At 35.3% G+C, this 18511-nt stretch overlaps 1 protein-coding gene across 1 annotated transcript in view; it reads right to left on the reverse strand.

Moving 5' to 3' along the window:
* LOC113048251 (IQ motif and SEC7 domain-containing protein 3) overlaps positions 1–18511 on the reverse strand; it is a 198298-nt gene that overhangs the window by 75136 nt on the left and 104651 nt on the right. The window contains 1 exon segment of the mRNA XM_074559827.1: positions 5362–5523. Coding sequence (XP_074415928.1) covers positions 5362–5523 — 162 coding nt within the window.

The raw sequence follows: 18511 nt of genomic DNA on the forward strand, positions 1-18511 counted from the left end.
CACGTAAAGAAAACAGCCCGAAAGAAGCCTTTTAAGCAAAAACATAGGTTAAAGAAATATATAACAGCAATTGGACAAGAAGCAAAAACTGTCAAGGGAAAATGCTAGCCTAGAAGATGTCATTTAAAAAAAAAATTGCCCAGTTGAATCTGGCTATTTCTCTGCTCTGCCGTTTTCTCACACCACTTTATTTATTTATTTTGTAACATCCTGTAACATCCTGTTTTACTATATGCATGTCCTGAAGCCCTTATGGGGATTAATGGTGTTGACTCATATAGTATGAATAAACTGGCAAAGAGTTTTGCTTCATACTCTGTGGCTTTATTGACCACACATGCACATCAAGTGGCAGCTATACTGTATATTTTTTAACACACTGACTACTCAGAAGAGAGGGGTGGGGCCAGATAGAGAGAGACATCCATCTGTCAGGGATGAGTGCTTTATTTACTTCTTAAGTTTTTATGCTTTTGGTCTGTTTTATTCTATTTATTATTATTATTATTATTATTATTATTATTATTATTATTATTATTATTATTATTATTATTATTATTATTTATTTATTTATTTTCTGAACCACAAAGTATACTATTCTTGTATCTAAAACAGACATAACTTCATCGTAGACAAATTTATAGTAGTGCTTGTTATTTATTAATTAATGTTATTTATTAATTTAAGCAACTAATTAAGGTCTTCAGGCTCACTTAAAAATTAAAGGCAGGTGTGTTTGATTAGGGTTGGAGCCAAACTTTGCCGGACAGTCGATCGCCAGGAGCAGCGTTGATAATTCTCATCATTTACTCACCCTGAAGTTGTTCCAAACTTGTATGTTTCTTTCTTCTGTTAAACTTAAAGAATGATATCTTGAAGAAAGTGGGTGACCAAACAGTTGATGGTGGTGTGTAAATGATGACAGACTTTAAAATTTTGGGTGAACTATCCCTTTAAGGCTTAGAAGATACATCACTTCAAAAACCTCATATGTTCTGCACTGTACACACACACACACACACACACACATGCACACACTGACTCATCTAAGAGGTCTCAAGAGTGTATCATTTCCAAGTGCAAAGCTCTGCAGTTAGACTGCAGGAGCTCAGCAGCCGAAGAAGATCTCATTAAAAGATGCCACGACTCACCGAAATCCACAGAGGAAAAGAAAACAAAAACAACACAAAAATGCTTCAATTTAAAAGTTTAAATATGCTCCCTTTTATGGTATTGTTCTCTTTTTTGCACACAGTTACAGGCTCTCACTGTAACAAATGTCTGTAGTTTTCACAGCATTATTACTGTAAAACGGGAACATGCTTACTGTAGAACATGTATACAGCATGTTACTGTAGATCTGCAAAGCATCATGGTCAATTTTCAATGGCGGGTAAATTCCACAGTAAAAATATTTTTTTCTTCTGTGAATCACAATACAGCAATTTCTAGAGGATTTTGTTTTCCAGCCACTAGATTCCACACTTTCATCAGAATTTTACCTTCAGAAAGGTAACTTTGCTGATTTATTTCCACATTTTACTCTAGTCAAGTTAACTATTTGTTCAACTAATTTATTATTTATTATTATTTGCTCAAGAGTGCACTGAGAGGGAGAGAGGTAAAAGAGGGGGACACTTCCTAGTAAACTCATGTCTTGTGTGCATTTTATTACCAAATTTTTTTTTTGCATAATTTAGATCGATTTTCTAATCTGGCAACATTCGATAATGTCATCAGTTTAGAGAAGGATAGCATTGTTGAATAAAAATTAAATTGGAATTGTGTATGTGATTGTGACTGTTGGTGCACTAGCCAGTTTTCTCTAGCCAGCTAACGTCAACTGTCACCGCCGACACCGTGTGCATGCACGTGAAGCAGTGAAGCCAGCCAAGCCGACTCCAGAGACTCGACAGAAAACACAGTTAGAGGTAAGACTTTAGACATTTTTCATAGGTTCATCATTTTTCTGAACTTCATCGCAAGTCCCACCGCAGAAACGAGATTGTTGATAGTCTATTTTGAAGTGCCATTCCCGACATGTGGGAGCATATATTGTATAAAGATTTGTCTTCTCTGGCAACATTAACGTACATTTATAACGTCTTCAATTTGAGTAACGTTTAGTATTGTTGAATAAAATTTATTTGAGATTGTGTATTTGATGTATGTGCTGACGCGGTAGCTGTTTGAATAATCTCACTCGTTTTTTTTTTTTGGCTTGCTAACGTTGGTGCCTGAAGAATCAGACATTTAAGCGGGCCGATTCGAAAGTTTTATTAATTTGAGAGTTTTATTCATGACACGTGGAAGCTTAATAATATACTCGCACTGTATTAAGATTTTTTGAGATATTACTCGTTCTTTTATTTGCCATTTGGTTCATTTCTTACAGTAAAGAGGCCTCAAGAATCAATCCAGGTACATAAATAACATGAACTAGCATTTATACAATGTTTTTCAAATGGAAACAATGTTGTTTCTCTTCAGACACAATCCCTAGAAAGTGCACATAAAACGTGCAAACATTAAGACATTTTTGCGTTACAGACACACATGTACCGGTATTACTCAAAACCTAAACCAGCTAATGTTAGATCTCAAAATTGTGTATTGCCACACACTTTCTCTTATGAATATTGTACTTATGATTTGTAAAAGTGTTTTTTCTGGTTATTTTGTGTTTAGGAAACTTCCCCCCAAGCAGACGTTGAGGCCCAGATTTCCCTGCCAAGCACTCTTAAGACTCATCATGCTCGGTGTGCTGGACTTTAAACTTTGGTTTCAAGAAGGACTTTTATTTTCATACTTATTTTGGGGTTTTCCAATGGTTTCCTGTTTTAAAGAGGAAGTAGGCCATATTCCTTCAGTGGTTTAGTTGTGCAAGGTACTCCATGTGGTTGAAAACATCTATCTTCATCTTGAAAGCCCTTTGAAATGCAATATCTGTAAGTGACTGTTTGATTTTGTTAAGTGAGCATTGAGTTCTTTATTCTTGTGCTATGCAATGTAGCATTTAATTCAGCATGTTTGTTATCTTTTTCTACTCAAGTTTGCAGTATTAATCTATCCTGTTGATTCAACTGTTTTGTTGTTGGTTCTTTGCCTTGTGTGTATGAGAATGCTAATTTATTTAATGATTTATCTATTTTTGTGAAATTCATGTTTGTGTATTTTTCTCTTTGTAGTTTCAAACTTTTCATGATTAAACCTGTCATGATCCCAGCACTAGACATACAAAATAGGTCCCAATTCTAAGCATATGTATATTAAGTATTAAGTATATTTGTATTGATTCACTGTGTGTGAACAAGGTTTTACGCCATTTTGCACTTAGATTCCAAACATCTCTAGTTGTCACTGATCCAATAGAAAAAAAATAGCTCAATGCATGTATAAAAGCAAAATGCTTTAAAAACGTCATTTTAAAAGGTCACACTCACTCATCCTGTGTAATCCATGTCTCCAGTATTCTTTTATATGATCAGGACTTTACAGACACCCAGATTTTTACTAAATGTAGTGCACAAATTCTGCACTGTGCATACATGTGTAGGCTCACTACCTGGCTGTGCATTATAGGATGTTGTGAAAGTGAACTGTGTAGCAAAGTTTTTTTTTTGTTTGTTTTTTTTTGCCAAACAGTAAACCATATCAGATTGAATCCTGTCCAATTTCAACTTATTTTTTTTACGAGAGTCCATTCTGGGGGCATATAGGTGGATGCTTTCCATAGAGGGCAGAGTTCTCCAGAGTGACCGTTCCGAATTCACTTCTGCTCTGGCTGTCCTTTTTGCATCATACTATATATTTAACATGAAATATCCTGTGGAAGCAGCCACTACATTAGAATTTATCCAGAGGTAAGCACTTATTTGTTGTTGATATATTTTTGACTAGGAATGGGAACAAATATTGGAGTACTCATTCTTTAACCACCTACCCGATTAGTAAAATACTTCTAAAAGTGTATATTTGGGTTTATATGGACTGTTGTGTAATTTTTAAACATCAAACTTTTATTTTAACTCACCATGCAAATGGTAGAAAAGTAACCACAGCTGCTCTAAAGTCTAAATTTCATGCACATCACATTTTCTTTTCTTCACTTTAATACTAGTGTACTTGGTTTTTAGAGAACTTGAATTCTAAATTACTAAAAATTTCCATCTCTACTCTTCACACTTCCGTTATTGTGCTCACTGTAATGAGCATATAAAATATCAAAACTAAAAATATTTATTTAAAAGACTGCTTGTGAAGCTGTTTCATGACTAACCTCTATGAATGTTGCGATATGATTTTGTCAGTTTAGTAGACAGACAAATTGAAAGGTTCTTCTGTCAACCTCATCTACAAGCAAGGATATAGATTTAAGATTCTGTAATAAAAAAAAATTACAAAAAAAAAGATTTTAGAATCTATGCAAATAGCTAGGTGAATCGAATTTTCTCTCCAGGCCCTAATATGTGTGTTTTAAGTAAGAGTTTTGGTTTATAGAGAAGTGGACATTGTATTACATGTTGTATTACACGTTGATTGGCTAAATCAAATGATCCAATCAAACTTTTATATATTGTCATCAACTCATCTGTCTTGCTTATAAACCTTTCCATTAATAATTAATTTCTTCCACTGCAGGGTAGAAGACTCCTAACTGACTAATTCAGGCCCGTTTCTGAAGAAAAATACAGTTCTGGTAGAAAAACAACATTCAGGGACCAAATTCTACTGTTTGAAATCCTGCTGTTTTTAAATAATTTAATTTGCCTTTTATACATTCTAGTTTAACCTAACATTTTAATACATTTGAACAGGATTGATTTGTATGTTCAGAAAAGTGTTCTTGTACACAAAACAAAATGAAATGTTATAAGAAAAATGTTTACCTATTGAAAAAAAAAAAAAAAAAAATATATATATATATATATATATATATATATATATATATATATATATATATATATATATATATATATATATATATATATATATTTGCAATGCTATTTTTATTTTATTTATAGAAATTAAGTTTGAAAAGTTATCAATAAATTTCATTTTTGTGGCAAAAACAGTGTCTTCATTTTACAGTACACAAACTTAATGCTGTAATCCTTATTACAGTAGTATAATATGTGAGGTGATGAAACACAGCACTGTGATTATTACTGTAAAAAAGTTTACAGTATTTTTTAAGTTACTGCAATTCAGTTTACAGTACAGCATACTGTGAAATGAACTACAGCAACTTACTAGCTAATTGCTGCCAGCAAGTTACTGTAACTTTCACAGTATTCTTTTTACAGTGCTCGTTACTCTTTTTCAAGCTATGTATTCTGGTAGGGATTTTCAAATACTCACTCTAACACATCTCTGTTAAACGGCTTCTTGCTGTTGCCAAGAAACTCGCCGATCATCTGTCGACTCAGCCCCTTTCTCTGAAGCAGGAAGTGTGCCACACCTATAGGCGTATCTGGAATGAACCCACGGGAGATGAGAAACTGGAGGCCCTTGTCTGGATTTCTGTTTGATGAGAAAGAAAGAAATATAGTAGATAGTAGGAGGGAGTTAGGGGACAGAGAGAGAGAGCAAGAAAGAGAAAGTTAGCACAATTAAAAAATTAATCTGAGTCCATAAATACTGTATTAACTAAATGGACAGGCATTAACTTACAATATTAATTTTACAATATTTCTAAGAGTGCAAAATAGCAAATTCAATAACATGTATAGCAATCAATTAAGAAATAAATAAATATACAATTGGAAAAATTTATTTATTTATTTTTGTCATTTTGCTTGACAGCCCGAATACTCATTATATGACAATCTTTGAAAGCACGAGAGAGAGAGAGAGAGAGAGAGAGAGAGAGAGAGAGATGCCAGAACAACACAAGACTGTTAAAAATAAATAAACAAATAAATAAAATATATAATCTGATTTGTGTGTTTTTTGGAAACACTTTAGAATAGGAAACACTCATTCACTATTAACCATGACTTTTAACTATTAATGTGCAGCTCATTGATAGTTAGTTAGGTAGTTGTTAAGTTTAGGTATTGGGTAGGATTAGGGATGTAGAATAAGGCATTAATATGTATTAATTACGACTAATATGGCTAATATTCTAGTAATATGCATGCTAATAAGCACCTAGTTAAGAGATCCTAAAATAAAGTGTTACCGTTTTATTTTTATTATTTTTTTATTTTTTAATGGAACTATATCTTAAAAACATTTTAAAAGGTTTTGTTGTTATTATTGGATATAAAATATGTAAAATGTAGAAACGTTTTGTTATATTTTTCGGAATATCATTATATTCTGGAGATCTCTCAATAACAATAACACACTGAAACGAGTACGCTTAGAACTGACTTCATTTACTGTTCAAGGTTCAATGACACATGGCTATACAGCGCCATTTACAACAAGAACAAAAATGCATGATAACCCAGTTATCAATACTAAACACATAACATTTCCTCCCAACTTAAATCAAGGGTTGTCAAAAAAAACAAAATATTTATTTTCTTTAATCCAACTTTAACCACAACTTAGTGGGCACGTCTTAATCTCCATGAAACTATTCCTTTTATATACATATATATATATTAGAATGCTTTATAATGGTCAGGTGGTTTAGAGAGACGGGTAGGATAACGCTTAATAGTCTTTCCAGTTTGTACAATCCCTGGGGGTGACTGGTCAATGTTGCCTGACTCTGGTGTGTCAATCGTCTTTTCCCCCGATGTTCTCCTGCAGCGGAGGTGCTTGCAAGTTATCAGGGGCAGCAGGAATTTCTGGTTCCATCTGGATTTCAGAGGATTCAGTCCCTTGTTTCAGTAATTGATCTACATGACGTTTCCAGATTCCAACATAGGAGACAGGTCCACTCAAGGTATCCATTTTCCCCCCTTTCCATAGTCATGAGCAAGAACAGACTCTCCAACACTAAATTCTCTGAACTTAGAGTGTTTTTGACGTTGTAATTGCTGGGCATATTGGGACTGACACACTGTTTTGGTGAGACCAGCCGGGTTCTTAGTTTGCGATTGAGGAAAAGCATTGCAGGCGACTCCTTTGTAGTAGCATGCGGAGTGTTTCTCTATGTTAACAGGAATCCATCAAGTCTCTGTTGGATTGGAGCTGACCTTTTTGAAGCTTTTAGAGCATGTTTGAATGTTTGGACAAAACGTTCAGCTTGTCCATTGCTAGAGGGGTGATATGGGGCAGATCGAATATGTTGCACCCCATTTGCCTTCAGGAAAAGTGAAAACTCCTCAGCACAAAACTGTGGACCGTTGTCACTGACAATGACATTAGGGATTCCATAATGACTGAAAAGTCCTCGTAAGACTTGAATGGTTTTGCTGGTGGTAGTACTTTCCATAATAGAGACTTCCGGCCATTTAGAGTGCTCATCAACTACAATGAAGTACATAAGGTCTTCGAAAGGGAATGCAAAATCAACATGTATTCTCTCCCAAGGATGAAGTGGCGCAGGACAGGGGGCATATTGGATACGCTGACAAGAGTGGCATGCTTTGGATTGAGATTCAATCTGTCAATCAATACCCAGCCACCAGACATAGCTACGGGCCAGGTGTTTCATCCTTACCACCCCAGGATGCCCCAAATGCAGATCAGTTAACACCCGGTTGCGAAGCTTGGTTAGAACCACGACACGACTTCCCCACATTAAACATCCTTGAACAACTGTGAGCTCATTTCGACATGTGACCAAAGGTAGCAAACCTTGAGGTACCTCTTTAACTTTCGGGAACCGTCCAGTTGAAACCATGTCCAGCACAGGTGACAAAATGGGATCATTTAGGGTGTCACGTCTAATTTCAGCATTACTGACAGGAAGAGTGGCTATCTGGGCAGCATAGAACACATCCACCGTGTCTGTCTTCTCAGCGTGTGTCATTGGTAATGGCAGCCCTGACAGTCCATCTGCATTGGCATGTAAGGCTGCTTTTTTATACTCAAGGACATAGTCATGGGCGGCTAATATCAGAGCCCATCGTTGCATTCTAGCTGCTGCCATGGATGGAATGCTCTTGTTGGGACTGAGAATAGCCATTAGAGGTTGATGATCCGTAAAGGGGGTAAACCTTCTTCCGTATAAGTATTGATGGATTTGTGAATTCCAAAGATTATACTCAGGGCCTCACGCTCGATATGAGCATCATTTTTCTCCGCTTTACTAAGTGTCCTGGATGCAAAAGCAATCGGCTTCTCCTCGCCATCGGGGCACACATGTGATATCACTACCCCCACCCCATATGGGGAAGCATCACAGCAAGACAAATGGGTAATTCTGGGTCATAATGTGTGAGTACTGCTGGTGAAGTAAGGAGATCCTTCACTTTCTGAAATGATTGTTCACATGCCATGTTCTAGCTCCATTTCATTCCTTCACATAAAAGAGCATTGAGGGGGTTCAGCATAGATGCCAGATTTGGAATGAAATGGCCATAGTACTTAATCATCCCAAGAAAAGAGCGTAATTGATTTACATTGGTCGGTGCAGGTGCTTCAATAATGGTTTTGATCTTTTCTGGTGATTTGTGTAATCCAGTTGCATCAATGTAGTGACCCAGATACTCCAGTGACTGTCTGAAAAATTTTTCACACTGCAATCTCAGACCATATTCCTCCAGTCTGGTGAGTACTTGGTCTAATGTCTTAAGATGTTCCCCATTATTTCGTCCTGTTATTAGTTGAGTGTTTGGAATACCCAAAAGGATTTAATCCATTGCTTTCTGAAATAATGCAGGGGCTGGAGCAATCCCAAAGGGTAAGCAGTTATAGCAGAATAGACCTTTTTGAGTGTATATGGTGAGTAGTTTTCTTGACTCATGTGCCACTGACATCTGCAAGTAAGCGCTTGACAAGTCTAACTTACTAAATAATTGACCACTAGCCAGAGATGCAAACAGATCTTCTATGCGTGGATTTGGGTAGTGATCCACACAAATGGCTGGGTTGAGTGTCACTTTAAAATCACCACACAGTCTCACGGAGCCATCTTTTTTTATCACTGGTACCACAGGTGTGGCCCACTCACTGTACTGCACTGGTGAAATTACTCTCATCTCTGTTAAATGTGTCAATTCCGCCTCCACTTTTGGTCGAATTGCATAAGGTACTATCCGTGGCTGGAAGAATCTTGGAGTATGGTCAGGCTTGAGTATAATTTTTGCCTCAATTCCTTTCATGGTGCCTAGTTCTTTTTCAAAAACTTGGGAGTGTCGTTTTAACACACTCTCTATAGCAGTGGTTCCCAACCTTTTTCAACTCGCGGCCCACACAACCAAACACATATGTTTGCGCGGCCCACTTAAAAAAAATTAACTGACCCCGCTATTGTTGGGTTAATAACTTAGTACTCAGAAGCTAGATTTTAAACTATATTTATTGAATAAACTAGGGCTGTGCGATATGGACAACAAAAAAAAAAAACTATCGCAATTTTTTTTTATCAATTTTGCAATTGTGCTTTTACAGTCATAAATGCATTCAGGATTAATTTGAAACATATTTCCAAAAGAAAACCAATCAGAGCTTTATCAAAAAGTTGTAACATCTCTAGAACAGACATAAGTCAAAATTATCACTATAGTGAAGATGTAAAAAAATGTATAGATAAATAAATAAAAAATTCTGTATACAGGGACTTTTTTTTTCTTTTTCGCCATGCATTGTTCATAGAGCTCATTAATTGTAGCGGTGCCTCAGGTGTTTGCAGTGTGTATACAGTATGTGTATGCGGTCAGTAGTGAGAGCGCATAAATATAACGCGAAAGCACATTAAAATAATGCACAAGTGCGAATCTCTCTGTTTGCAGCAGATTTCCTTTGCTCTGTCACAAAACCGGTCGTGCTTGCTCAGATACACGCTGCTTTGCGAGGAGAGAGTGTGCACACTTAAAACGTGTCTCCTCTCCCTCTCACTTAAACTGCATCCTGTTCACTAACAAATTCACTCTATGCTCATGTGTTAGACATGGATTATTTTCGCACGTTTTTATTTCTAGCCTTTTACCGCAGTGAGAACGCTCTGATCCGTCAACATTGGCTCAGAAAAAAGGCGCATCACAGACAGTGTGTGAACCTGGAGTTAGGCATATGCGCACGCTCAAATCGTGATTTTAGGACGTTTTCTTTTAATCGCACAGCCCTAGAATGGACTGGAAATGAACAGAAAATAATTGGCAGCCCACCTGCAATATCACCGCGGCCCACTAGGGGGCCGCGGACCACAGGTTGAAAACCACTGCTCTATAGTATACATGCTTGCCAATTTAGTTTTATAGCTCTCAGCCATTCTTTACCAAATAATGGTGGTGCATCACTGTTAACAACATACAAAGGCAATTTTGCCAACTGATTGGTCAACTTAACCTCCACACTGATAACCCCTACTGGCGCTAGTGCTTCACTGGTGTATGTTTTTAAAATTATATCAGTTGGCTGCAAAGGAATATGCTGCAAGTTACTGTCATATTTTCCTTTTGAAATCAATGATACTGCAGCACCTGTATCCAGTTCCATTTCAATCATTTTCCCGTGAGCCAGTTGCTCACTTCTCACCATATACAGTGACACTTCCTTTTCAGTGTCTGTACTGGACTCACCACTTAGTCTTCTACCTGTGTCTAAATGATGCAAATGATGCAATCCACTTTACTACATCGATTACTTGACTTAAACTTACTCTCGTGCTTTCTTTCTCTCTCAAAGTTCCGTTTATTTCTGCATACTCGTCCGATGTGGCCTTTCTTTCTGCATGAATGACAGGCTTGATCCTTGTACCAGCAGTCCTCGTCCGTGTGGTTCATTTTTCCACATCTCTTACAATTGCGTCGCTGTTTAGGCGAGGAAACATGCATTGCATTGACTTTAAGTGAACTGCTGAGATGTTGAGCTTCGCGCGTGACGGTTTCCACAGCAACATCTATCTCTACTGCTTTTTGAAAAGTGAGCGCAGCCTCTGTGAGAAGTCTCTTTTGTATCGCCTTGTTGTTTAATCCACAAACAAATCTATCTCGTAGAGCATCTTGCAAATGCGTACCGAAGTCACAATGTTCAGAAAGTTGTTTTAACACTGCTACATACTCTGCAATGGTTTCCCCTTCCTGTTGATTGCGTTTGTGGAAACGGAATCGTTCCGCTATTATGAGGGGCTTGGGCGAATAATGTTCACTTAATGTCGTTACCTCGTCGATATAATTTGCCTTTATGAAGTGATCAAACCTTTCAATATACGTTGTCCACTGTTCGATGGCCTCGTCGAAAGCATCAATATGCCCGATAGTCGCCATCCTAATTGTCCCACTCTTCAATTGTTGCTAGTGTCTTCTGCCACACTGATATTATCCCGTCCGCGTCACCATTTTTGTTATATTTTTCGGAATATCATTATATTCTGGAGAGCTCTCAATAACAATAACACAATGAAAACGAGTACGCTTAGAACTGACTTCATTTACTGTTCAATGTTCAAGGTTCAATGACACATGGCTATACAGCGCCATCTACAGCAAGAAAACAACTCCATGATAACCCAGTTATCAATACTAAATACATAACAGGTTTCCATAAAGGAAAAAAGAAAAACAATCACATACAACCCCTTAGCACTGTCCCATTCCACAGAAGCCAAGTGGGCATTAATAATCTCTATTTTTCTATTCTGTGCCTTATCAATGACCAGAATTTCAATGCTTTCCTGCCTTCAGACAATAAAAATGAAAAAGAGGGACAGAAAGAAGCTTCTCTTCTGGGACCCACTTTATATTAAGTGGCCTTTACTACTATGTACTTACATTGTAATGAATATTTAAGTAGAATGTACTTATTGTGTACATGTTTTTACATTGTACTTATATAAAAAAAAACTACATGTAATTACATCTGTATTTAATTTCAGTAATTACATTTATAATTACACTGTTGACCCATACTTTACACCTTAACCCAACCTTAAACTTACCCATACCTCCAACCCTCTCCCTAACCTTACCCCTATCCCACCTCAATAGCATCAAAAGTGTTTTACAATACAAGATGAACACAATAAGTACATAGTAGTTAAGGCCACCTAATATAAAGTTGGACCAAAAAAGTAGATGGTTTATAGAAGGTCCAGTAAAATTTCATTCATCCACATGCTGAAAGAACGTGTATTTCTGGTTTGCTTGACTGTGTTATATACAAATCCTCTTATTTCTCTCTATATTCCCTATTTGTTACAATGCTTTAGTCCTAATATAATAAATGTACAACCCCTGCCGACAGTCTAGCTTTACTGAGGGGAACATGATGTATTTTATGAACAGCCTGTTTGCCATTTACAACAAAAGGTGTGTCACTGCATTTTATTTAATTGGCATTGAAATTATATGCAATAATGTGACTTGCGTTTCTGAATAGGTTGTGCTGTTTTTATTTTGTTTATTATGATGGGGGAAAAATTGTTAAATGGCCATAAAACATCTCTAGTGTGCACCTGTGTGTTTCTGCAAAGTGAAAATTGTGGTAATTTTAGCAGAAAACTGTTATACAGATGCTACAGTAAAAACCTGCTAATTGGTTAAATGTATATCAAAACTACATTAGACTTGACACATTAGTGTATTTTTGAAAGTTTATCTCCTTTCATTGTCCTGTGTTTAAATCCCAGATTAATTTGGTTTCGTTCTGTCACAGACTCGGTCTCTTTGGTTTAATTGAAATGCAGCTGCTGCCATCTTGTGTCTCTGCTATAGTTATCGATTGTGCTGAAAATGATATTGGAGGACTTCAGTATTAATTATACTGTAATACTGTTGCTGTGTTCATCTTTCTTTTCATGCGGGATGATTGTTTTCTAGACTTCAATGGATTATATGATAATAAACAGGTATGATTTTAAAACAGTTTTATCTCAAATCAATATTTTTTTGTCATCACGATTATTTTTGTGGTGAAAAGCCATGCAAAAAAGTAGTTTGATAGTATCTTATCCCTGAAATGCTCATCTATTTTAAAATTGGTTAGCTTTGATTCTAGTGAGCTAATTAAATATTTCACTCAAAAGCTAAATATCTGAATAAAAAATATAAAACATTAATATAAATGACAAAATGCACACCAAAAAAAAAAAAAAAAAAAAAAAATATATATATATATATATATATATATATATATATATATATATATATATATATATATATATATATATATATTATACTATAATAGTATATTAAGTAAAACAACATTGATGGATTGTATTTGCCAGATGTTCAAAATATATTTTAAATAGGCTTTCTTTCTTTTTCTTTCTTTCTTTCTTTGCTACATACACATCACATCAAAACTGACTTTTTATCAAGATCTTATCAGCATTCTAACAAGATATTAAAAGATGAAAAGTCTATAATAAATGATAAACATTTAGCATTTTTTTCTTTTTTTGTGTGTGTGTGTGGAAATTATTCAAAATCCATATATATATTTTTTAAAACGATACATAATTGAAAAATTGTGTTCAAAAGTTATTCTACTGACTTGGAAAGTAAACAATCCATAAGTCTGCAAAAAAAAAAAAAGCTTGAGATGTAATAAGACAGGTCTTTTGAAGATAAAATTAAATTAAATTAAAAATCACTTATGATTGGAGGATTCATAAAAAAGTCCTTTCCACATATGTAATTATTAAAAATGACAACATTTAAAAATGGCAGATGCTGTAATGCAATAGAAGTTAGCTGCTGAAGTGATTGATAGGATACATGTAAATTTAAAAAATATATATCTTGCTCACATTAAGTGCAAACTGTCATAAATGCAGTTCACACAGACTGTACGTAAAAATAATATGCTATTTTAAACTAAGGGTAAACTGTCTGAGCAAAGTTGGCTTGGAGTAAAAATAGCCTTTGGCATCCAGTTTGGCTGTTTGCATGAAAAAGTATGTTTTCAGGGATTTTATTTTCCAAAAGTGCACAGGGCCAAAAGTGCTTCCAGTTAAAGAAATACAGACATTCAGAGAGATAAAAAGAGCATTTGCTACATGTTGCTTCATAAAGTTCACCTCTCTCAACTAACATCTGTGCTCTGATTCTATTCTGGCATTGTAAGAAAAAAGGAGGGCAGGTGAACTGCAGGCACAATCCCTGCATAAAACAAGAAAGGAAATGCACACCTTTTTAGAGATACTTTACAATCATCTCAGTCTCCTTTCCTTATACATAAACACAATCAAATATCTATCTCCTCTCCCACATACAATCTCCTCACTTTCTTTACTCCTCTCCTTCTGTTTTCCTCTTGTTTGGGGAAAATAAACATGCCCATTCAGTTTACAAGGCAGGTAAAAATGTAATTTAGTGAGTTTACTCACTCCGCTTACCATCCATTCTTCATTCAAACATCAGTGTCCTCTACATTTCCTTTGCATACCCTTTCCAACATATATACACTCACAGAGCCCTCATAATCCTCCTCATTTCTTAATTCTCTAAAGAAAGCACATTCCAGTCCCCAAATCTCTCAGTCAATCCATACTCAGATTTCAGTGTCCAATCCCAGAACAAGATTCAAGTGATTAAAAATCACTTATGATTGGAGGATTCATAAAAAAGTCCTTTCCACATATGTAATTATTAAAAATGACAACATTTAAAACACACACACAGCCACAAAATACACAATATATATATATATATATATATATATATATATATATATATATTTGCAAATATATATTTGCAGAATTTGCAGAATTTTTTTCAATTATTGCAGAATATTTGCTATTACAGAATTGTAGCAGTAAATACTTTATTTGTAACAGGACATTAGAAAAGGAAAGAAAACAAAAATACAAGAAAAAATGCAATATATCTGTCATTTATTTATTATTTGTGTCATTATGTGAAAATACAAAATTTACAGAACAGAAAAAGCCACAGTAGAATAAAAAGTAAATAATTCTACGTTTGGCCACATGTTCTCATCCACATCACACGTGATATCTCTGGCAAGGCATCTGGGGAAGTATCTTTTGGTATGCCTTATCCACTTCTTGTATTGTTCAGCTGTAATGCCTTGGCATGCAGCATCCATTTTATCCTGGCATCTCCTTCTGTGGGGGAGATGCAACCCTCAGGGTTGAGGAAAAGGGCCAAGGAAAAGAGACATCATTGACTGACTACGTTTACAAGCTGTTAAAATTTGGGTTATGTTCGGGTTAAGGTCACTATTCGGGTTTCTGAAACATTCAGGATAATCCGTTTACATGCGTGAGCAGAGAGAGTTACTCCTGTATACATGGAATGTGTAATCAGTCGCCAATATCCCGATGTAAACGGCGACGCACAGTTAGCGTCTGGATGTAAGACGCAATATGCATAATTTCCGATTCTTCTTCCTGTATCCAAAGACTCAAAAGACCAAGATTCCTTGCGAATAGAACATGCGCAGAACACACATTTTGATGGGGATATGCCGAAACGCGTTTACAAGACCAAATATTCGGGTTAGAAAAGGGGGACCCCAGGTATAATATCCCGGTTTTTAAAAACCCGGATATGAGCATATCCGGGTTTTTGCGGGTGTTTACATGGCCGTGCGTGACCGGGTTATTGCTAATAACGTAGTCACTGACTGCTCTGGGAATGGTGGAATGGTCTCCCACCTGTCCCCTTTCTCTGGCACCAGTCTTTGGTACAGATCTTCTAAAATCTCACATTTACGCAGGAGTGCACTTTTCCACACAAAATCAGCCCAAATAGGTCCTCTTTTACTGTATATAGAATGATCAGATCATGCAATTCAAAAAACCTCAACACCTGAGTGTGGTTCCTAGATGGGAAACAGCTGTGATTTATATATTTGCATAACTGCAATTAGCTGTTTCTCATTAGCAATGGAATAAAGTACAGGGAATATATTTGTGTTTCAATGTTCACAATATGAACAGCTGTTCACTTTGACTTTAGCCTATAAGTTATGTTAAGAACATGATGTTATCTGTTCTGACTTAATGTGTGAAAGCATTTGTAAATTTGACTGTAAAATTACATTGTTTTGGTCTTGGTTGAGCGTGTGTATAAAAGAAGTTCAAGCAATTTAAATTGGTATTAACTGTATGCATTTTGTATTAAAGCAACACGAATGTTTTAATTGTATAGCCTACAAAGACGGATGTTGTGCTAAGTGTGTTAAGAGTTTAGGAAACTTGTTAAAAGTATTGAAGAAACTGTCATAACGATTGTAAAAACTGTAATAGCAGATGCTAAAATTTACAGCATAGATGGCTTATACATTAAAATTAATTACATTTAATGATGCCAAATCTCATGTACATACATTTGCATGAACAAAATTAACATTTTATTTACACAAAATTAATTTAAAATTCACATTGATTAAAAAAAAAAAAAAAAATTAATAATAATAATAATAATAATAATAATTCACTGGAAAAAATGTTCCAAAAGAGAAAGAAAGTCACAACATGGTGATTCAAAGATGACAGATTTTTCATCTTTGGGTGAACTAATCGTTGAATGGCAGATGAGTCTGAATCATTTGAGGGATTTAATCATATGTTCAAAATTCTCACTGTATTTTCCTTTATATGGAGGAAATCTGATGAGCGGGTGGGAAATAACCAGCTTGGCAGCTGTTATCTTCCTCCCAACTGATTCATAATCAAGTGCACACATACATTCGCTCACCCCAATAAAACAGACTAATCCCTTCTGTTACATTCAACCGTGAATATTGTTGCCATCAACACAGGGCAAAGACGTTAGAAAATAAATCAGTAGATTATGCACCTTCCCTTTCACGAGATGGATAATGAGCCGCTGTGTGCAAATGCAAGCCTATTTGTCAGTTATATAAGTTACCACATCAGGAACATGATGTTAAATGCTGATTGGGAAATGGGATTTTGATTTTTTTTTTGTATTTTTTTTTTTTTTTTATTATATATTTTTTTTATTGCCCTTGACTCAGATTCTTACATCTACTTTTATTTGACTCTGCTATCACAGGCACACAAATACTTTCCATACAAGGTAGGAACAAAGAGTTTTGCCTTGGACGCTGTAACAGCAATGAAAGGGAAAATAAACAGAAGCTAGTACATGGAGATCTTGGATAGTTTAATATACTACAGAAAAGCACTGCTTCATCTGAATAAGATTTGAACTTTTAAAGCCACATTCCCCCAATGACTTCTTTACAGCTGATTAATAACTTTTTAATTAGATCTTCCATCTTCATATTATTTATCTCACTTTAAAAGAACTACAAATGGGGCTGAAGCACCATTGCATGGAGTAGTAAATGTAGAAGTAAGGGTAAAAGTCATCTATTGCCTCAATTATTGGAGTGGGATTTTTTTATAAACTGTACGATAGAAAGCATAAAAGAGTATACCTTGCATTTATTGTGTGCATACATGTTTTTACAATGTGCTTATATTAAAAATTAAAATAAAAAATTACCTGTAAGTACATCTGTAAATAATTTTCAGCTACCCTTTATTGTACATTTAAATATTGATTAATATGAATTAACTACTTAAAGTGTTACATAAATGTTGGTGACCGCATCTGCAATAATAATACAGCATGTACAACTAAATACTTAGTACCATGTTTGGATGTACACTTTTATATTGCACACTTTATTTATTTATGTCTTTTTTTATTATTATTATTATTTATTTTATTTTTTACATGCATACATACACATTTTAGGTTTTGTTGAACCACAACAGCTACATAATCAAGAATAGTCATTAAAATTGTTGGATACAATATAGTAGCAATAATTATGACTGGATTTTAGCTCAGTAATGTTTACTGTATATATAGGCCTTGAGAAATCAGAAATCAAATCGAGTCATTGTCCTAGTTGAAAAACATTAATAATTAGGATCTAAATATATTTAAATGCCTATACTGTTGCAATTCGAAATGTGTTGAAACACAATTCAATATGCTTTGATAGGGACGACATGACAATAGCGAACTGTTTTCATTTGCAAGATAATTAGTCACGAAGGAGCAACAGTTTTAGAATATCCTTGGTGAATCACACTTCTTTAAATTACCAGCATGTCTAAACTGAAGCTGTTTAAATGCTAACACATCCGACTTAATGGAACAGACATTTGAAAATAACACTATTAACCCCTAGAGTTCTGAAATGTGTTGCCACCAACTACGTACATTTACAATTTGTTATTCAGCATTAGCATCTGCATTTGCGTAGAGTAAATTGTTTATTATACATAGTCTGGCACAGTCCTGATTCAGCCTTTCCCATCATGCACCTCTGTGATAATTTACTTATAGAGAGCTCTTATCAAACTCTGCCTCAGTCACTCTTGGCTGAACATAGAGAATAGACATGCGGGAGCAGAATTTTAATTGGCAGCAATGTGACGCTGCAGAAAATTAAGACCAAATGATTTGTAAAGTGGAGCTGTATTTCTCCAGCT

Source organism: Carassius auratus, chromosome 29 (assembly GCF_003368295.1).
Source record: "Carassius auratus strain Wakin chromosome 29, ASM336829v1, whole genome shotgun sequence".
NCBI lineage: Eukaryota > Metazoa > Chordata > Actinopteri > Cypriniformes > Cyprinidae > Carassius > Carassius auratus.